Raw genomic sequence first — 22,175 nt, 5'->3', positions numbered from 1 at the left:
GCATGCAAACTACACTGAGTAACATCCATTAGAGGGCCAACTGATCTCTGCTTACCCATAGCTCCTGGATAAGCTTTGAATAACGACTAGCAACAGGATACTCAGTGCTCTTCTCAAGCTTCTAGTATGATAAACCAATGACTTTAACACTTGCTGTCCAGACTCCCTTACTGCTGCAAGAAGGAGCACATCAAGTATCACGCAGGCACGAAAACTGAAATCTTTCTGTGGCAGTGTGCAAGCTGCCGTTCAGACTAACAGCAAGAGAAAGAGGGAAGATAGAACGCCCTCTCAGAAGAATGTCACTCATAAACAAGGTGGGGCCAAAGAACAGAAAGGCAAATGTCCTCCATATCTGAGCCTGACTAGAAAAAAATAGCCACCCCTGCAGCCCCAAAATAGGGACAGCGGTGGCAGAGACTAAAACGGGCTAGAAGACATTTCACACAAGCAGCTCAAGAATCAGCTATGGTTCAACCAAAACAGATCAAAACCTCTAGGCCACTGCTGTGCAAAGGTATTTAAGAGAAATTTCACAGATGCTATTGTTAGGGACACTTGCGCCACCTTTCAAGGGGACAGAGTATTCGTGAGCACAAAGCATCACCTGCACCAGGGGAGCTTGCCTTGTGAGTGTCTATCCAGCTCCCCTGACCTGAGCAGGGCTGTTCCAGGAGACAGTTAACCGGCCAGGCATCAACAGCCCCTCTGCTTCATAAAAGAAAAATTCTGTAACATTAGCCTTTGGACCAGAGTCCTTGATGGAAACACAGTTCCTGCAAGAAGGTAAAATCTATGGACAATTCCCTGTTCCCACTCAACGTACCATGCATACAGCATCATTTGGAAAGCTGCATTTCAGAGTTTTTCGAGTAAAGCCTGATTTTTAGAAGGGTGGGAGTAATATCCAGCACGTCCTATAAAGCACCAAAATCGTCTTCAACAGGCTAAATGTCTCCACAGATGCCATTTTTCCTCACATGTACACTTCTGCCAATTTCCTATCATCCCAATCTGGAAACACCAGTCTTGTACCAGAACACCAGCCCCATAATGCTCCCATAGCACGTGCTGTTATTGATGCAATGGAAGTAATGTTGCCATACTAAGGGAAAGCAGGAGGGAAGGCAGACCTGGAACAGCTGGCTGCTCTTCTTTGACTGAACAAGTTAGGGAGGAAAAACATACTGACAGTATTTTGCTTCCTAAATCAAAACACACCCCCGCCTGCCCCACTCCAAATCCTGCCAAGGTTACAGTCACTATCATTACAGGCAAATGCTCTTACGAGCAAAATCAAAGACTATTTTCAACCACAAGTTTGAGGCATGGGTGATTTACCCCAATATACAGTTCAACTGCCATTGAAAATACACACTACAAAAGGAAAAGGCAACATCACTGTAGAACAGATATAATCCTCCGTCTGCTTTTGGTATTAAGCTGTGAGGCATGGCCTTTGTGTCCCTTATAAACTCTTCCCTGTCTCTATTTATGCAAAGAATTTCTGGGTTTCAGAGCAAAATGACAGCACGCTTCACAAGAAACTTGTCTTACTAACTTGACCTTTTCTATCATTCAAAAATGACCCTGCTGTTCTGATATCAGGATTTGTATTGCTTCAATTGCTTACAACATAACTATTGCCTTGAAAAACTGATATAGTCACACCTTTTCTAAGTCTCATTAAAGAATTCAACTGCCTGACCTTTACAGGCAATGGATAGTTACGGATACCAACAAGATGCTAAGTGCTGACAGACGTGCCTAGACATGCCTCTGAAGCTGACTCCAAGGCAAGGGGTCCCTTCTGAGACCACCAGGGGAAAACACCGAGGCGTGATATGCACCTAAGGAATGCAGCGCTCGGGTCAGAGAGCGCTGTCAGTTTGTGTATAGGGTATCGATGTGTTACATGGACATACTCGTCCAGTTGTTGATCTGATGTGACTCATTTGCTCAAGTTTTGAGGGCGAGTAAAAATTCTGCAGTTGCTAAAAATCCTGCTGTTAACTTCTGTTAGTTTACTAAACATAGACTAGGAAAGCCTGGATTACACTGCTCAGACACCTTAAAATAGATTTAAACATAGAAACAACATGGTTCCAGAGCAGTTTGGTGATTTAAGTAAAAAATGATACCATTCATTTTCCATACCTCAAAGCTACAGATGAAAAGAGGCATTATTCATAAGACTGAATTCCTCAGTAAGCCATCTGAGAGCGCTAACTTGTGCTCAATCAAACAGTCTGGTCTTTCACCATCAACCTAGGTCAAGTTCTGAGACAAGACCAACCCAAGCAGTGACTGCTTTTTTTCCTGTTTTGTACACTGGCAAAGCTACTTTCACCTTTTTCTACTACAAGTCCATGCTGCTCTAAGTCCAAATGCGGATAAGCAAAATCTTCAGTGACTAGCTGTATGTAGGCAATCAAAACCAGAAAAAGAAGGAAGAAAAAAAAAAGCAGGGGGGGAAGAAGGAAGAAACGCATTCAGAGTACCACGTAAATAGGGGGCACAGGTTAAAAAAAAACCCTACTGTATTTTCCACCTACGTTGCCCAGGCCATAACATTTATACTTAAATCTCCAATCACATTCTGGATAAAAACCTCTCAGAGGCAATGCAAAATATGGTATGCTGAAACATGCTTGACTTAGGTACTAAATGCAAGTGCTTCCTCTGCCATTTTCTTTCCTGTTCTGCCTTTTTAGAAAAGTGTTTCTGGAACACGTCCACATAACCATTTTATCAGCTGAGAAGCAGCTCGCTTTTCCACGCAGGAAATACCTTGATAGCATGCCATACCTCTGTACGATCACACTTGGTTCTAGAGCCTAAGGAGTTTTCAGTAAGATGAAGTAGTTTTCCAGGAGCCCAAAAGTTAGCTACGTCCATTTCCTCCCACACTCAGAAATTAACCTTTATCTGATTTATAATGAACAGTAGACACTTCTGTTTGAAAACGTTAGTCACGTTGTGGGTGAAAGTGTTACCTGTGCAAGAAGTCAGGAGCTTTATTTAGCAGAGTGTAGTACTGTCTCACGAACTCCCGCCCTACGAGCAGGGGACTTGGCTTCTCCATCACCATTTCTTTGGTACACAGTGTCAAACGCTGTAATTAAAAACAGTCATGTTAGTTTGAAGACAGCCCTATATACCACAACTTCCCATAAAAAGATGAGCATAATGAGATTAGAATTGAAACAATTATGTGAACAGGAACTTAATTCACACAGAACTACTCCACCAATTCAGGACACCCTCCCCCAACTCCTCTGAGTACAAAGATTTCAGTCAATTCATGTGTGACTTTGAGGAAGAGGGAACAATGGAAACAAAGACCCTTACTGAACAGGTGCTTAAAAAAAGCCCCAAGGATCCAACACCAAAACCCAGTATTGCTCCCAAAGAACCCCCGCAAGCAGCCAGCTACCAGCTAGACTTCCTATCGCTCACCACAACCTTTTGATGCTGGCTGTCCAGACAGCTCCTCAGCCACCTCATAGGTTATCTGTCCAGTCTGGCTCCAAAGATAGTACATAAACTCAAGGCCTTACGGAAACCACACCTACTGCACTTCCCTCACCCACTGAGCCATTTGTGTCACCGCAGATGGCAAGATAGCTGGTCAGTTATAACTCACCCTTGGTAAATCCATGCTCGCTCTTCCAAACACCTTCTTGTCTTTCATGGATCTGAATGCAACTCTGAGGAGGACTTGCCTTACAAGCCTTCCTGGGGACCAAGGAGAAACTAGCCAACCTATAATTCCCCCTCCTTCCAACGGTTCTTAGCTTTACTTGTTATGCTCCTACCCATCCATATTGTCTTGCAGATCATCATATTATAAAATGACCTTCAGCGCTCTGGAAGCCTTTTTGCTGGCTTGCCAGCACCCAACATGTCGCTTTTCCCAGCTCATGTCAGGAAGACTGAACTCACTCATTAATATCAGTGTCTGCAATCAGGAGATTTCCTCCGGTTCTCTAAAGAAAGCTTGATCTCCTTTCTCAAAAAACAAATGAGTAGGCAAGGCAGCCGGCAAAGAAGACCAAGTCAAAATGCCAAGTTTCCAACTTGGGAGATAATCCTACGATAAGATTTTTGTATTCTTACCAAAATAATGGCGACCCATCAATCCAAGCCAAGGGCCAATACAAAGGGCTGTTGGCAATTACAGCTGGACAGGACATAAAGCACATGAGGTAAAACTGGGGCATTAACCTCGGCTCAAGAAAGGCCTGTAATAAAAGTAAAATGTACACAGGAATGGTGCCACAAACATGTCAGAACCTGCATCAAACAGGAACTCTGAAGAAAAAAGCTCAAGTGCTTGGCTCAACTTACGCTCAAGGGACTGCCAAAACAATCTCAACCCAGCAATCCAAGCCACAAGACTGTACCAAGAACTGTTCCCAAATACAGTTAGCCAGGAATCACATGTGAAGCAATGGTCTCAAAAACTTGCAGGCAAGGCAGCAGGCAAAGCCCAAAAACAAACGTTTTCCACTTGGAGATAAGAAATCAGAAATTTGATTGTAGGATTATCTGAAATTTTTATTATAACTTTCCAAGAGTCCAAAACACAGTACTAGTTGTGACACATGGGAAGGCACCAGGGGAAGTAATTTCGATAACCAGACCCCACACCAAACGTCGGGAATACTATGGGACATCAAAGGCCTGAGCCCTGTGCATGTTCAAAGTGGGAACCCCCAAAGAAACCAAATCTGAGCGATTTGGGGATCTTCCTAACATGACTTATACTACAGCAATGGCACACACATGCGAACTTTACTTAGAAACCAACCTTGAAAGAACAAGGACCTCAGCTTCTACAGGTGAGACTATTCTCTTTTTTTGCTCCCCTGCCCCACAAGCAGATGAGGAGCACAAAATTGACGATACAATCCTCACGGCAAGCACTAGTGAGAATACACAAGGACAGAGCTTCATCACTATTTTTTTTTTTTAAAGAACCTATTAAAAAGCAGATCATAGCCAGAACATATTCTTATGAATATAGCAATAAGCAAAGTACGTATGTTAACAAATTGCTGGCATACCACAAGGAACACTGAAAATGCCTCTGGGTACAAAACATAATAATCTGTGACAAGTCATTACACTACATCAGATCTGTATCACACTAGATCTTTTCTTCATTGGAAGCCGTGCTATTTCAGGAAAGGCTGCCGAAACCTTTCAGAAAATCTGAGAAAGGCAAGTATGCAATGATCACGCACAGCCAATTCTTCCCTAACGACTTGAAAGAGAGGTCGGTTTACATGCTCAGAGATGAGCACGGTTCACCTCTGTCCCTATCTCAAGCGGCAGCACTGTTGATTTATACCACAGAATCACAGTATTTTACAGGATGTATCAGTACAATTCTTGACCTGTTTCAGTATTGTTTCCTTTCATTATTTCTTCAGAGATCTCAATAGGGGTAGCAGAGGCTTAATGAACTGTTTGGGCATGTGAGTCATTAAAAGGCAGTAAAATAAAAATGCAGGTACACTTGCTATCAACATGGGTGCCATGAAACCAGGTTTAAAAAAGATTAACATCTCCATGTGTCCCAATTAGTACAGCACCTCCTTAAAAGTCAAGGACCCGAGCCTTATTGGGCCCGAGGGGTGCGGAGGTAAAGGCACCAGTGAAATTTAAGCCAAAACCCAACGCATTGACGTCAACAATTTAAGTAGTCCAAACTTAAAAAGAAGAGTTTCTCCATATTTTACCAGGCACTACTGGAAGCCACATGTAAAAGCTCTATAAAAGCTGTTTTTCCGTTTTTTGTCGGTACATACTCAAAAGTCAAGGAATAACAGCTAAGATAGAAGGATCTGAGCACTCTCCTCACTTGGATAAAATGAGCCACATTCTCAGATCAGCCTGAGCAGCCATTGGGAAAGTGTCTTAATGAGAACTTGTCGCTCGAGGCACTCATGTACATGCTAGCCAGGAACAAAAAACTGAAACTGAGATGGCAAACAGCAAAAATAAAATAAATTTATCTGCTAATTTTGTTATGGTGCCACTGTATCGCTGAAGAACCCCCCTCCATTATGTGCACTGATAAAAGCCATAAGCTACACGGACAGGGTAACACGAATACCCATGCAATCGCCACTCATCCACAGGTAATCCTGCCTACATCAAGCTGACATAATGATTAATTGACAAGAATTCATTTCCACCGTATTCAGTACTTCTGATTCCTCTGCTAGGAAGAGGGGATGCTGGATTTGCAGCGCATTCTTGAACCAAGGAGAACCGGCAGCCACGTGATATATTTCATAACAGACTTGCAAGCTGGGGGACTAAACAAAGCACGGCATCTCTTTCTTGTGCAGGCAAGGCGCAGAGGTAAGGGACCAGACTCCACAACAGACAGAAGACGCACAGGTGCCAGCACAAGGCTTCTTGCACCTTTAATCAATGTGACTCAAGTTCATAACAACTTAAAAACAACATAAGCCTACAGGAGGGAGTGGATAAGGTTGTCACCGTTACCTCAAACAACCACGTTCCTATCTGGAGTTATTTCCACGGTCACTTCTTTCAATAAAACAAAAACAATGGGAGAGTTAGCACAGAAGGCAATTATTTGTTATTTGCGTGCAAAGATAAGCAAACGCACAAAAGCAGAAAGGCTATTTTCCTCAGAAGAGCAACATCAAGCACAACTGCAGGACAGTGCTGAAAATAAATGGTAACATTCGTTCCACTTTGTGCCAATATCCCAGCTACATTCTGTTCCATTGTGGTACAAGATTGTTACAGACTTTCCTCAGCTCTGCAAAAACCAGCTTTCCATAGCCCAGGATAACAAATGCCAGCCGTGACAAATAAACTAAGAAGTTAGCCTCTGCAAGAAGATGAAACTGTTAAGGGCTAAAAGGAGGAGACACCGCTCATGTTAGGACAGTTATGCTGAACTATTTGGGAACCAACTGCTACAATAATTTCTCAAGTCCACACTGAATGAATAGCATGGAAATTCACTCAGCCTGTAATCATCTTCATACATAAAATGGTATTTATTAAACTGTTTTGGTCACTTTCTCAACTATATATATAAAAAACCCCTAACCTAAACAAACCCAACCTTTCACCCATCACTTTGCACAGGAGGGCAGCAGTAATTTGTTTCTGATGATGTACTGAAGGCCACTGTGCACTGACCAGTCAAAATGTTCACTGGCATGCACCTTGCTCAATAAGCAGCTCTTATATTACAGAAGCCTTTTTTCCCCTAAAATATATGTAAGCTTTCTCATTATTATTTCCCTTATCCTGTAGAGAAAGGAAGTGTGACTAGGCATCTGTGGCAAGGCGTTCAGTTACCTGAGGTGACGATTTAGCTGCAGAACGGTGGTGTACGTGCTCAAATTCAGGTATCCAGAGAACATGCTTTGGCCTTTGGCACAAAGTCTCTGGTTTTGCCAAAAGAGACAGTTCAAAGCCACCTCCATCCTGTTCCAAGACAGACCAACGACAGTGACGCTGTGTGGCTGCTTCACCAATTTTACTTAATTAAAAAAAAAAAAAAAAAAAAAAAGCTTAACTAAGTTCTGACAGGAGCTTGAGAAAGTGTCTCGTGCACGTGACGGTAACCTCCATCAAGACAAACTTTTAAGGTCTGCGAGGGAGACACAGGCCTCACCATTTGTTCTCCTAAAAAATTATGTGCAAGTAAAATATTTTGTTTTATTGATAAGCAAATTTCGTCCTCTGCACAATTCTTCCACAGAACAATTTGTTCATGACTAAAGGCGCACAGTCATCGAGCTCTAGTTTTACATACATTTGCAACAGCGTGGCTTGTTCTTAAATCCACAAGTTGGCAACTCGTGTCCAAGCTGCTGATCAGATTTGAATATACCACTTACACCAAAACTAAAATTGGGCAAAATGATCTTGCAACTTAGAAAGATGCTCCCCACACAGGGAGCATGCTAGGCAAAGCCACGAGGGACACCGTGCCTCTTCCAAACCACAGGAGCAGAGGGAAAACAAAACGGAAGGGGAAAGCAGCTTTCACAACCTTGGACAGGTTTCTCCTAAATCCAGATTATCACTTCTAAACAGCATTTCCAATTGTAGACGAACAAATAACGCCTTCAGGAGGGTGCCTGCTACCACTACTATCCATAAGGCTGACTCCGAGATCCCACCTCTGCAACACATTGTGTGAGCACCTGCACCTTGAATAAAGCTAAAAAAAAACAAATGGCAACTCACAGTCCAGTGGCACAAGCCAGGGCACCTGTAATAGAGCCCTGCAGCAATGGCTGGCGAGTAGTCCATGGTAAAGTAAAATAAGCATCAACTGAAGTGAAAAAATACTGAAAGAGCAATTGAAAGTCCCAAACAACCCAGATCGGTACTGAAACCACCTTTTCTCTTGAGTGCTTTGCGAGGTAAGCACTCAGATCATCCGCCATCTGCAGTAAGGGCCAGCAAACCTGTATAATCTACCAGAATCCCTTTACTTTATCATCTCTTTCACCTAATCTGCTACAAACGGAATCGGCCCAGCCCCAAGGCACAGCACGGAAGCAGTTTTTTGTTTGGGTGTTGTTTTTTGTTTTTCCTTTTTTTTTTTGAGAGGACCTCAGTAGCACCCCATATTTTAGGGGCATGACCACTATAGGGGAGCATCTTCTGGGCAGTTAAGCTGCACTATGCAAAAGAGATGACACCCACCCGAACAGCAATAACAATAGCAACTGCGGCTAATGGCACCCCTGTTCTGGGGAAGCCACGGCATCTCTCTCCATCCCTCCGTCATCATCCAAAGCCAGGTTCGGTCCCTTTCTTCTGGTACCTCATCCGATATACCTACTACTCTGACATATTAATCTTTTCACATGTTCCTTGAGTTGCAATGCAGTTCTTCATTTGTCAAATAGTCTCAAAAGAAATGACATCCAGTGTCACAACTGCTACAGTAAGAAGGCAGACTCAAAATCAACACTGTGCATTAAGATGCTGTATTTCCTCAGCATATTTTTAGCACTCTAAAATATTCCTTAAGTGTGACCATAGATGTATCCTTTTAAACTTCAGTTCCAGAAAGGAAAACATTTTATTCATAAGGACACCAGCAGATAAGTAGCCTGGATGGTCAGCTCCTTCTGTTTCCTCTTCAGCTTAAGCTGGCTATCACAGACATTCTGCTAATGGAAAAAATCATAAAATCCAGATCATAATCCCACACGTTGAGCCCGCATCTGCCAATTAGAACATTACAAGAGCATTTCAAATGGTAAACCAAGATTAGTCTCTTAGACCCAAGCTACCAGAGTCCACAACAAGAAGGAATCCTTAAGAATGAGAAGGCTTTCCTAGGGCAGGTATGGCCCTGTAGGCATACTTAGAATCACAATGAATACAGAACGCCTCGTTAATGATGAATTAACAGAAGCTATACCAGTTTGTCAGTACCAACACCTCGGCTCAGAATGCAAGCTGACAGCCCCTAGGTGCTATGATAATAGAGCTATCCTACCCTCAGGAGCTCGGGTGTACATAGCAGCGCCTCCTCTATATTACTTCACGTGAAGCCTGCCGCACAGCACTGAGCAGGACGGCACGGCCTCTGCTGCAGAGCAACCATTTCTTGTAAGGCGGTCACTGATCTTCATTTTGCTACTAGTCCCTAATTAAAAGTGTCCGTAACAGAAAAGAAGAAAAAAACCTGAGATATCTGAGACAGCAGAGAGTGCTTTCTACCAAAAAATAAATGCTTACTGAGAGAGGGTATCTTTCCCCTCGTATTCCTCTATTCCATTACAGACCAAACAATACTGCGCTGGCTTTATACATACAGGTTGCGTATAAGTAGCCTACCTGCACAAGGACTGAGCACAGAGCAAAATAACTTACCCTACTTCTTAGCAGTTCAAAAATATCTTGGGTATCTTTACGCTTCTTTCTGTAGCAAAGCAGAACACTTGAAATGCCTAGGATACAACAGAGGGTTCGGGAACTGCCAAACCCACACGGAAGGCCACAATAACAAAACCTATAGGGCCGACTAAGTCTTTCTGGTTGAAACCAAACAATAATCTCATATTTGGTCACTCTCTACTGCGTTAGTTCTTTCACAGAGCGGTACTTGGCAGGGAGCTCAAGATCCAGGGTAACCTCACTAACCAAGGGATTTAAGAGCTTTGTGGTGGGGACGCTTCTGTGTGCTCAGGCTGGGACTGCAATGACCTCTGCTTTAGCCCTCCAAGGCTAAGGAGAGCACATCGAGCTCAGCTTGGAAGACAAGTGAGGGAAGCCCGGAGAAGATCTACTCGAGGCATCCAGATCTGCAGAATAAAAGGTGCTCGCAACAACTTCAGCCATATTACATGTGAAAACAGGGAAGCTCAGGTTGCGACTGGGGAAGGAGGAGGCGGAGAAGGCGAGGTCCGCAGAGCTGGGAGAGGTCTTGCAGCCAGCGATGCCACCGCAGTACCGACGGGTAAAAGAAGAGGAGGGGTCGCCGGGCCGCGATGGGAAACTGAGGTCGGCTCTGCAGCGCAAGCCAGGCCAGGGAGCGGCATCCCGCCCGCGCGCAAACCCGGACGGCTCCGGGGGCCCCCGGGAGGCGAGGCGCGAGGCCGGCCGGGGGACAGGCGGGCGCGGGGCCCGGCGCCGCAGCCAGCGCCCAGCGGGGCAGGGCCGGGGGCGCTTCTCCGCAGCGTCCCCCCGCCGCCAGGCATGGAGCGATGGCCGGCGGGCGCCGCGCTGCGCCGTGCCGCCAAGGTGACGGCGAACAAAAGCCCCCCCCGCCGCCGCCGCCTCGCAGCGGGCTCGGAGCCGGGCCGGGCCCCAGCGGCCCAGCCCGGCAGGGGCGGGCGACAGAGGACAGGACCAGGCCGTAGGGCGCTGCCGCCCGCCGCGCGCCGCTCCCCTCAGCCGCACGACCGTTAAACCGCCGCCCGCCCGCCCTGGCGGTGGGGCCTATCCCCGATCTCTCACCGCTCACCTAGGGAAGAGGTCCGGGTGCGCGGGGCCGGGGCGCGTCCCCCGGGGCCTGCTGGGCGTCGGGAGCGGCGGGCGTGTCCTTCGGCGTGTCCCGCGGCGGGGGCGGGGCGGCGCGGGCGGCCGGGGCGCGGCGGCGGCGGCGGCGATGTCACGGCCGGGCGGGGGAGGGGCGGCCGGGGCGCCCGTGCGCGCGTGCCTGTGCGTGCGTGCCTGCGCGCCTGCGCGGAGAGACGGGGCGGGAGGGGCCGCGAGAGGGGGCGGGGCGGGCGCGTGTGCTCAGCCCCCATTGTCTGCGGTCTGCTCGCGCAGGGCGGAGCGGGGCTCCCTCCGTGCCCGCTCAGCCAATCGTCGCCGCGCTTCCGCGGTGACGCCAGCCGGAGCGCGCGCTTCCCGCCGGGAGAAGGTGGGCGGGGCGAGCTGCTCTTAATGGCGGCAGGTAACCGCTCTGCTGGGTGTCAGGCGCCGGTGCCCGTGCCGCAGCTATCGCAGGACCTTCGCGAGCGTTCTCCCTCCCCCGGTACCGCCGGAGGTACGTGTGCGCCGCCGGCCGCGGCACAGCCCGGGCAGGGGTGCCGGTAGGGCGGGCGGGGCCCGCGGGCAGTGAGCTCCCTGGGGTTACCGGGGCGTCCCGCTCCTCTCACCTCACTTCCGCGGGTGGGCGTCCTCGGCCCGCCCGCGGCGGCCCGCGCTGCACGGTGGGCTGCGGCGACCTGCAGGGCGCGGGTCTGCGGCGGTGTTCCCGCGCGGAGGTTCTCCTCTACTCGTAACTCAAGAGTTCAGCGCTCCTCCCTGAAATAGATACTGGTGTTATGGTGGGATCTGAAATAACGATCGTGTGTCACATGTCAACTAATTCCTTCCTGAAGCGACCGAGGCGGGACCCTGCAATGGGCTGTGTCCCCAGGCTCTGTCTCTGAGAAGACTCTGCCTTGTCCCGCGGACTGCAAGGTGTCGGACTGCTGAGGTGCAAATGCCTTCAGCAGTCGGGGCATGTCAAATATCTTCATCAGAAAAAACCAACTCTAATTCTGTAAGGCTGTGTGTGTAATGATGGAAGACTTTGAAATAAAGAACTTTGTTTTGTGGGAGAACCTGGTTTCAGATGTTTTTTCCTTCGGTGAGGGCTGGTGTCTCCTTGTGCCTGGCTTGCATGTTTCTGGTGGGTTCTGGTGTGTGTCTGCCACAGGCCCAGGAAGGTAAATAACTTGAACCACCTCATGGGGAAGGGGGGATTCTTAGCCTTTATGGTACCCAAAGCTGTTTCACTGAAGATCAAGATTTCTTTTTTTCTGAAGAACCCTGTTTTTCTGCTAGTGGGCAATGAGGTGTGAGAGGGTATCTAGCAACTGCAGGCTGGGACAGCTGTGTGTGAGCTGGCTCCAGCTCAGCTCTGTTGGATCAATTTGCTGTGGGAAAAGGGCAATGGGTAAAGGGTGTCAGCGCTGCACAGCCCCTCGGGGTGCAACCTGCTGTGTTGCCTTGGGGGGAGGGTGGAGGGAAGGCACGGTTAGGTGTGAGCTGTGACTGCGGGCTGGCTTTGTCCTTGTGCAGCTCGTGAAACTGCTGACATGGCTGTGTTTGCTGTAAAGCACTTGGTTATTTTCTTTATCAGGGAGCTCTCCTTACTGCCCAGCAAGGCAGGAATCCTCTGCTGTCCAAGCCAGGTGGTGTTTGTGCAGGGGGAAAAACAGGGTTGGTGGAAAAATGAAAGCTAGGTTGTTTTGGTTCGTTCCCAGTGGCACAGCAGAGCACTGGAGAAATCTGGTTTTAGAGGAAGTTTGCATGTCCTTGCCCATTATGGAAGGTCATGTGGGGGAAAAAGCAGGTGCTTTGAAAAGGTGCTTCCCTCAGAGAATGTGGTGCAGGTGAGATGAATTATGGGGGTGGGTGTGATAAGTATTGCAGAGGTGAGATGAGACTGCTCTGCATCTTCCTATTAGGCTGAAGGGTCTGCTGCATCCAAGAACCTGTGTAGCTGCTTAAGGACTGCAGGTGCCCTGAAATTCATTTTTGATGCTACAAGAACTGCAGCTAGAAATGAATGAAAGCGCCTATTTAGTAGTGACTGCAGTGATATTGCAACTTCTTAGAGAAATGCAGTGATTTTTGGTGTCTTTTGATGGGGGAGGAAACTGTGGATTGTAGAGTACAGGAAGAGTAAATGTTTAGCTTCAGTTACATTGCTTAAATGATATTAGTCATTTTATTCTTTAGTTGATGGGGAAAAGAATCTCCAAAGCCCTTAAAGTTGTGATGTGAGAGGGGTTTTCTGCCTAAAAAACCCCACCTAGTTTTAGTCCCCATTAACATGATCAGGTCCTTTCTGTGCTAATTTGCTATTGTTGCTATAAAACTTGCTGTAATGTGATATGCAGAAAAAGTAAAGTAATACCAAATGAGAAACCCCAGTGGAAACCATCCGGAGGGCTGCGTCAGGCTGGGAGCTGAGGTGCAGATGCAGTGCCCGAAGTGTCTGGAGTGCTGGTTCTTGGCTGTTGTTCCTCAGCAGGAATGCAGGAAGCGCTGCAGCAGCACCCAGCGAGGGGAGACTCAGCATCTGCAAGAAATGTAAGTGCTTAGTGCTCTTCCCTTCACTGAACTGTCATGGGTGTCTGGCTAAGGTGCTGTTTCTCACTGAGCTGGTGGTGTTCCAAAAATATACTATAAATTTTTTTCTAGTGAGGAGTTAGTGTCACGTTGGTCTTTCCCATACTAAGCAAATGCCATTTCTGAAACTGGAGCCTCAGGGTTAATCTTGGGGTTGTTCTGCATGCGCAAGCCCTGAGGTGCAGGGGGATCTGGGTTATGGGGGTGGGCTGGGCTGAGGTTTTGGGCAGGTAAAATGTCTGCAGCCCCTGGGGATCTGCTGCTCGGTTTGAGCAAATATGTAACAAAACCCGCTGCTAATGGATGAGGTTTTCAGAGCTGTTTGTTATTTGTTTCCCCCCAGTGAGAAGTGGAAGTGGAGATGTGGGTGGTGAACAGGAATGGCCAAGAGTGTCATCAGCTGGGACGGATCTGGGAGGGCGGCCTGAGCTCCCTCCCCGTGCTCTGCCGCACCTCGGAGCCAAGTGAGGCTGAAGATGATGATGATGAGGGCGGGGTGGGATGGAGGAGTAGGTCGGGGTGGGGCGCCGCGCCCCTGGGAACCGCCGGCGGGGTCCGCCAGGCCGCCCGGGGGCGCTGGTTGCGGGCGGGCCTGAGGAGGCGTGGCCCTGGGGCGTGGCTCCCGGTCCCGCCCCCCGCCCGGCGGCGGCCACGTCGACGCCACGTCGGGGCGCAGGCGCGGGGTCGCGTCCGTGGCGGGTCGGTGCGGGGGCGCGGGGCGAGCTCCGCTGGCTGCGCCCAGCCCAGCCCAGCCGCGCCGCCATGAACTTCTTGCGGGGCGTCATGGGCGGCCCCAGCGCCGGGCCGCAGCCCTCCGGCGCCGAGACGGTGAGCGGGGCTGGGCCGCAGCCCGGCGGGGCCTAGCTGTTGCCGCCTGCGGCGGGGTGTCCGCGGGGAGCGGGGCCGCCCCACGGCTCGGCCCTGCCCGCGGGTTGTTCCCGGCGGCACGGCCCGCAGCGCTGCCGGGGCCGCTCCCCGCGGGGCGGTGGGTGTGCGGGCCCCGGTGCCCGCCGCAGCGGGCGGTGACAGCTCGGCCTGCGCCGTCGGGAGCGAGGCCGGGCGGCCGGCTGTCAGATGGGGCCGGGGCGGGCAGCGCCCTTCCCCGAGCCCCTGCGCCTGAGGTCGGCCGCGGCCGGGCCGGCTCCGCGCTGGGGCCGGGCAGCCCGGGGAAGCCCCGCGCCCCGGGGGCTGCTCTGGCGGCCGGGAGGTGCAGCGCCCTACGCTGCTCCGAGACGTGAGGTTGTTGCTAGACGGTGGCGAACTCGCAGCGCTGCCCCGCCATTGCTGAACTCAGACTGCGCGGAGTTTCTGGATTCTGTCGTGTAGTCGTGGCCTGTCATCTCTGATCACACCTGCCTTGCACGTTTCCAGATTCAGAAGTTGTGTGACCGAGTAGCTTCTTCCACTTTACTGGATGACCGAAGGGATGCTGTACGTGCTCTCAAATCATTATCGAAGGTAAGTACTGCACTGCCTCAAGAGCCATGTGGGTTTGGAATGGTTTTGCAATGTGTTGCTTAAGAAGCTTTCTTTGGCCTTTGGGTTTGACAGTTGTCCATCTGTCCATCTTTCTCCAAACAGAAGTACAGGTTGGAGGTGGGCATCCAGGCTATGGAGCATCTCATCCATGTTCTTCAGACAGACCGGTAAGTGTGGTGCTGGCTTTTACAGCCACCTCCAGCTGATAACCTGGCCCTTCTCTGCTGCTGAAACTGACAGACATGGGCTTCGCTCTGTACTGGTGAAGCCAGGAGGGCACCTGGGTTTCCAGTAACCCTTCTGTCATGGTGGCTTTTTATGATGACAGACCTAATCATGCAGAGGTGAAATTCCGAATTGCAGGAAGATGGATGAGAGGGACAGAAAGACCAGTGCTAGAGTAATGGTGGTACCAAAGTGTACCTCGATGTATTGCAGTGGTCAGTTTCCACTGCTGGGGAAAGGCAAAACAGAAATGACAATATTAAAGAAATAGAGTATTTGAAACAGCCCAAATGCAACTGTGGGCAAAAGGTGCATTAGACAGAAACATGAGGAAACGAATGAGGTCAGCAAATGTGTGTTTTCTCAGATGTGTGTCATCAGATGAATTGGTAGAGTAATTCTGTCATGGAGTAATGCAGGCATTTGCCTTGAAGGGCTCAAGTAAATAGGAGAGCTGGGCTTTCTGGGGGCTGCTAAGACAGACAGCACTACTCTAAGTACATTTTGTGGACTGGAATGTAGTACTTGTGCAATCCAGCATTTAAAACATCTTTGCTATCCATCCTGTTTTGCAATTGATGGCGTTCCTGTACCTGGTAGTACCTGCGTGTTGTAAGTTGGGACCTGTTTGCAGTGCTCTGCTTTGAGCTTCAAATAGTGCCTCTTCTTGGAGCCTGGGCAGGCATGTGCACTGTGACAGTCTTTCCATCTGGATTTGAATGTAAAGCTTGTAAATAATATATAAAAACCCCCAGTCTTAAGGGCATATGTGGCATACTTATGTGCGTACAGAGGAAGCAGGAGTGTGTCTTCTAATGTCAAGACAAAGGAGAACTAGGAAAGCAGCAGTTCAGTGTCTAGAAGGAGAGGCTACTTGCTCAGCTTATGTATGTAGGACAAGAAACTCCAGTGCTGAACTGAAGGCTGCTGGTGGCCTTCTTGCCTGGCCAGTTATGCTGCCTGGGAAGGAGGTATAGGGCTGGTGTCTACATTACTGTTACTGCTATTCTGTTGGCTGGGTAGTTAAAAATGCATGCCTGGCCTGTGAGCAACTTGTAGGATGCAAACAGTAAGAGGGAAGGTTATAGGAATAACTGTTACTAACTTCAGAGGGAAGCCCTTCAAAAATGAGGTCAAGGAGCCTGCTTTCATCCACTTAGCAGCTCTTGAGGCCAGATTTGAACTTTGAGAAGGGATGCAGGACTCTGCTGATCTCCTTCCCTTTTTGATGCCAGCCTGGACCCTTCAGGTCAGGAACTGGAGAGCGTCCCCGCTTTTGAGGCTCCAGTTGTCCCTTTGGAATTTGTGTGCTGGGCCTCTGTGCAGATGTCTTCTGTGATGCAGGCTGCGGTTCAAAATATCTTTCTGGCTTTTGGGTTTTCAGGTGAAAAAATCCTGTCTTATACAAAATGTAGACAGACTGATGTCCTGTTGTTGGCTTGATGGTGTACCTGCACATCAGCTGGCTCTAGTTGTAGTCCCCTGTGCCTGATAAGTTCAGGTATATGTTAGAGGTGGTGTGAGTGCACCATTTGGTGTCGGTAGGGGTGAGGCTTTGGGGACTCAGTTGTGGGAATAGAAATGAAAGCCAGCTCATCTGAAAAACAGGTTGACAAACGAGTCGCAGGCTCAGCTGTCCCCGGTGTGACTAGGGTATTGAACTGGCAAGGATGGCTGTTGGGCAGAGGACAGTGCTGTTGTGGCTGTTTCAGTGTGTGCCCCTGGGTCTGATCTTTGGGCCTTTCCAGTGTCTGCTGCTGGTGCCCTGAAGCTTCTTGCAGAAGTGGAAAATACTCGCTGGCTCCTCCTGCCCTTCTCTGCTTTATTTTCTGTTGAAGCTGTTGAAGATTATTTTTGAGAAGCAGCAATGCAACTTCAGAGAAAACGGAAGTCAAAGATTGACTCAAGTTGTCTTCTCACATGTTGCTGTAGTCATGTGAGTGACTCGCCTGTGTTGGTCGTGTACCTTGACTGTGGTGCTCTAGTGGTTAACATTACAGAAGGTTGAATTTGATTTAGAAGTACAGAAGGACCAGGAGAAGAGTATGCTGAAGGCAAAATAGTGACTTCTATTTTCCTCTGTAGCTTAGCTTTAGGGAAGTATGCTTTTTCAGTGATTATTAGGTTGGCCTGAAGATGGGTGACTGAGGTCCTGACGTGAAGCTTTTTGGCTATGAAGCTGCTGACTGTTACTTCACTGACAGGAGGTGTTACACACCTATCTGCCTGTTGGCTTAGATGTACACCCATAGTTGCTGTGTTTTTGTGCGCATCAGATAGTGAATATCATGCATGGGATTCCCCTCTTAATTTGCAGTTGAGTAGAAGCAGGGCTTGGTTAGGCTCTGTCAGGTGAGGCTTAAACTGCTCTTCAGCCTTTTTTTGCAGGGATGGGGTGTTTGGGTAGAAAGAATTATGGGGGAGGAGCCAGCAGCAGGCAGGGTTCTCTGAATTCTGAGAGCCTGAGTGCCTGTGTGGAGTGGATGGCTGTTGTACAGAGTAGCGTAATGTGAGAACAGTGACAAGCACAAACATGCTTTCCTATTGTATATTTACCAAAAATGAATTGAATAGTTAAAGATGCACAACTGTTTGATCTTCAGCAGCATTTTTCCTACTGGAATATGTAATAGTAATATGAAAAACTGAAGTAACTTTACTGGTGAGATATTATTTCCTAATGCAAACAAGCTCATTGTAAGACCAGTATCCAATAAAGTAATTTGATTTTAAGACCTTCTCAGCCAAGTATGATAGCACAACTCCTAGCTTTTCTGAGAATTATTAGCTATTATTCATGTAGCCCTTCAGTAAAAAAGTAGCTGTCTCTGGTATCTGGTGCATCTCCTGATTTTGGTGATTCACTGCTTCTTTCTCTTATGATTTGAAGTGATCAGTCCAAGTACTGTATTGGCTCTGTAGTAGTTTTTTCTTCCTTGCATATGCAGCCTGGTTGCTGTGCTAATCATCTGCTTGCTTCCCTGGTAATGAATTGCACTTGTTTTATGTTTGTTATAAGGCATGCTGATATTTACTTAATTCTGAAGCTGTTAGCACAAAGTGAGAGGGATGTACATCTTCATCTAACTTGAGTAGGGAAAAGGCTTTGTTTGTGTGGCTGTGCTGAAATGGTGAGTGTTTCTGAGGCTTATTGTCATTTGTCCTCACATATTATACCATTGCTTGGAATTATTTACAGCCTTTATCCTGGAACAGAAATACACCACTTTTGTCTCTTAAATGAACATTGCATTCCACTATAAACTGTCTTAAGCTCTATCTCCTGCCCGAGTACTTAAGACTTCTTCTGTAGAAAACTGCCTTCTTTCACTAGTGTTTGAGCTCTGCACATCTGCCATCCTGGAGCCTTGTAACTCTCCTGAGTCAGCCTCTAAATGTTCCAGTGTTCTTACGCCATCTGTTTATTTTGTAATATGAAGCAGAAAATGTGATCTACTAGAGGACTTTTCCTGACTTGCTGTCTTAGATGTTGCCACATCCTACCAGGGATTATTTTGAAAAAAAATTGGTGTTGACTATGGAACAGGCCAGTACCACTAACTGTTGGTGTTGGAGGAGACACTAGAGTGAAGTCAACTTCATCCTTAATTGCTTTGGTTCTACATACATAACAAGATTTTTCACATTTCAGTGTGACGATTGTAATAGTTGAAAACCTAATAGGGACTTAAGAGAAACCTTACTTTATTAAGGCACAAACCTCAGTTGTTGATCTGCTATTAGCTCCAAATTTTCAAATTGTAATATGCTTCTCAAAACTTATGTAAGAGGAAATACAAATCTTATTACCCCTCAAGTCTTGTCTGACTTGAGTTTTTAGGGGTACAAATCACCCTCCTTTCTAGGCATGCTGTGATTGAAGACATGATAGAAGCACTCTGCTTTGCCATGCTTGTCTTGACCATATAGATGATGCTTGCCTCTATTTTGACAGTGAAATGCCATAATTTGAGAAGAAAAGTTAAAAGCAATGTTGAGACATCCTGCCTGGACAAAAAAATACATCGGTGCCTTCTCTGCAGTTGTTTGAACTTAGGGGAGTGGTGCACTGACATCTTGGTCGGGTGCCACATAAAAGCACAACTGGAGGAGGGAAGATGCCTGAGGTGGCTTAGGTGGGAGTGTTACATTGCGTGAAGGCTGTATCTTTTACTAGTCTTATTTCTTGACTGATTTCTAAAACAGAGCAAAAGCTGCACAGCTTTGGTCTGACTAGAATAAAAATGTATGGTGAACAGCAGATAGTAGCAAGGCAGTGAACAGCAAAGACAGGATGCTGCTGGCCTCATTTTGTGGTATGTTCCTCTTTAGACAAGTGAAACAAGGCCTGCTTTTCCCACATACGCATAAAATTTGCTTAGTCTTTTGTAGCTGCTGTTATTTCCCTAACAAGGTAAAGGAAAAGCAAGGCTGCAGCTTTGTGTTTTCTTTAAGTCTCCAGGAAATAATTTCTATGTGTTTTTTCAGATGTGGAATTGTTTGTTACATGAAAAGGAAACCATAGGCTTGGTAGTGTTGCGTTGAAGAAATAAAAATATCTTAAAAGGCAAATATAAGCAGGCTGGAAATCTGTGTGTACCTGCTGGATGAGACTGTTTGCATGGACTAAAAGCTTCCTGTACTTTGATAAACAGTTTGGAAGAGGGAGGAGATAATCTTCCCCTTTTGTTTCATTACAACCCAGCTTAAAAGCAGGTGGTATGAGTTGAGTGGCACACAGGAAAAACGTGGGTCCTGGGAGGACATTGGCAGGACAAGGATTCAGTTGTAAATGTGATGTGAAAGAACAAATCGCACAGATCTCTGATGATTTCTAGCTTTTGATTTACTGTGAGACTTGTAGAAAGGGAGGTGAGGTGTCACTTATACAGCTTGCTAAAGCCCTTGTGGTAGTGATGCAAGACATGCAGGTATGGATTGCTCCATTCTGTATTCTCAAAGCTGGTGGATCACCTTGAGGCACCTCTTGTTTTCTTGGTTGCAACAACTGCTAGAGGTCTGTCATCTTTAGTGGTTGACTAGAGATAGCTGGCCTCAGTTAAGGCTTGGCTTTCAGGCTTGGTTAGGTTGTTTTTAAGCCTCTGCTCTGAACTGGCCCAGTAGCTTCTTAAAACACAAATTTCTTTGCTGTGGAGGCCTTACTTCATGTGCCTTGGATTAGTGGAAGCAAATACTTGGAGGTTTGAATGAGAAGTCTGTTTTGACTATTCTTCTGATGCTTGGGCTAGACATGAAAATAGCTGTGAGGTGTGTCCTCAAGCACTCTGAGGTGCCTTCCTTTGTGATGTTAGGTTTTATTTTCCTTGGTTTTTTGATCAGCTCTGCTTTCATACTTTTCTGGTTTATGAACAAAAAATTAAGCAGTAAAAACATGTACTTATTGTAGTAAGTACAAACTTACTCAAGCACTTATACCCCCAGCATACTCTCGCACTGTCTTTGTTGTAGCATAGGATTTACAGATTTTTTGGTCTTCATAAAGTAGAAGAAACGTGTGTCTCCTAAAGCAGGGCTTAATAAGAGAAGAGTCTTGGTGGAAGTAGGTGAACTAATGCTTTGGGGTTCGACTGGCTGCCCAGCAGCTTGGAGTTGAAAAACCCATAATAACTGGGTGTAGTCTGAGTTGGTGACAGGGAGGCTGGCCTGTTGAGGAGAATCCACAGCTGTTGTCATTGCATTCATGTGGAGTGCAAGTGTTTGGCTCCTGGTTGTTGCTGATGGGGTAGTGGGGAGGGTATTCCCTTGCAATGCTGCTGAAGCTTGTCTACAGCTTTGTTGGGTGGCTTTCTGTGAAGGGGTCTGCATCCCTCCCAGAGATCTTCCCTTGTACACTTCATGAGCAGGTTGGGAGGAGTGACTCAGGAAATGGAATTCATGCTTACTGTGAATCCTCCTGTGGTCATCTTGTGTGACCAGACTTTCTGGAAGGGACCACCTGAGAGAATGGAACTGGGAAAAGGAGTTTCACTCCATTCAGGGGATGGGCAGCTCATGGTTACGTTGTTTACAATAGGTCTGTCAATATTGGTCCTCTCGCTTGACTTAATGCTGTGTAGAAAAAAGTGTTGTAAGTAGTTGGAAGTAAGTCATTAAAGAAAAGTGGTTCTTTCATTTGCAGTTCAGATTCTGAAATAATTGGCTATGCCCTGGACACGCTCTACAATGTAATATCGAATGACCTAGAAGAGGAGGAGCAAGGTAAGTGCTTGGTAGTAATAGTTGTATTAACTGTGAGGGTCCTTTGCTTGGGGGTGTTGTTGAAATGATAAACCATAATGCACGATGATTTACTAATGCTGAGAATTGCTTTGTTGTTTTTAGCTGTTATGACAATGCTAAAAATATTGTCTGCAGTTTCCATTAAAGTTATACTGGATCTCTTGGGACTATTTTAAAAAAAGGTTCTGTGAACAGCAGCCAGGTTGGGATGGGATAAATCATTGGTGATTTCTCTACTTTGTAGATGAAGTCATTTTTTTGCTATTGGGAAAGGACAGTTGTGGCTCTGTCAAATGAGACACTATCTGAAGTAGTAAGAATATTGAGAGATTATTTCAGGTGTCTGTGATAATGTGGCTACATGAAGGTCTGAAAACCTTATTTCCTAGCCCTGCTGTGGCATTTTAGAAAGATGCTGCCTGTCCTTCCCAAGACAGATGTAGAAGTAGATATTATATTCCTAGGCTATGAAACTCGCTGTTCCTCCTGCCTTTACTTTTGAAGGCCTGCTTGATAGGCCATCAAAACTGGACTCAAAAGCCAATAAAATGGTTACAGCTCTTAAAAATGTCCCCACATTTCACAGAAACATCAGTAATCTGAATAAAATGACAGCAGTAACCCAAATGAGG

The 22,175-nt window shown here is 47.3% G+C and overlaps 2 protein-coding genes across 8 annotated transcripts in view; one reads left to right on the top strand and one right to left on the bottom strand.

Moving 5' to 3' along the window:
- The window catches only part of G3BP2 (G3BP stress granule assembly factor 2), a 29,827-nt gene extending 18,634 nt beyond the window's left edge, over positions 1 to 11,193 (bottom strand). Inside the window, exons 1-2 of one of the 2 annotated variants that reach the window (XM_064450758.1) lie at positions 10,994 to 11,193; positions 2,997 to 3,115 (exon numbers count right to left, since the gene is read on the bottom strand). In XM_064450758.1, coding sequence (XP_064306828.1) covers positions 2,997 to 3,091 — 95 coding nt within the window. In that variant the 5' untranslated portion in view covers positions 3,092 to 3,115; positions 10,994 to 11,193. The remainder of the gene's footprint in view (positions 1 to 2,996; positions 3,116 to 10,993) is intronic. The other variant, XM_064450759.1, reaches the window with a different exon arrangement.
- Positions 11,194 to 14,231: 3,038 nt separating this feature from the next.
- Positions 14,232 to 22,175, top strand: part of USO1 (USO1 vesicle transport factor) — a 36,217-nt gene continuing 28,273 nt past the window's right edge. For 4 of the 6 annotated variants that reach the window (XM_064450757.1, XM_064450756.1, XM_064450754.1 and 1 more), the window contains exons 1-4: positions 14,233 to 14,427; positions 14,971 to 15,057; positions 15,181 to 15,245; positions 21,443 to 21,522. In XM_064450757.1, coding sequence (XP_064306827.1) covers positions 14,362 to 14,427; positions 14,971 to 15,057; positions 15,181 to 15,245; positions 21,443 to 21,522 — 298 coding nt within the window. In that variant the 5' untranslated portion in view covers positions 14,233 to 14,361. Of the gene's footprint in view, positions 14,428 to 14,970; positions 15,058 to 15,180; positions 15,246 to 21,442; positions 21,523 to 22,175 lie in introns of all 6 variants that reach the window. The other 2 variants (XM_064450753.1, XM_064450752.1) reach the window with 1 other exon arrangement.

Source organism: Phalacrocorax carbo, chromosome 4 (genome assembly GCF_963921805.1).
Source record: "Phalacrocorax carbo chromosome 4, bPhaCar2.1, whole genome shotgun sequence".
Lineage (NCBI taxonomy): Eukaryota > Metazoa > Chordata > Aves > Suliformes > Phalacrocoracidae > Phalacrocorax > Phalacrocorax carbo.
The sequence above is the reverse complement of the archived record's forward strand: the minus strand, read 5'-3'. Positions and strand labels throughout refer to the sequence as shown.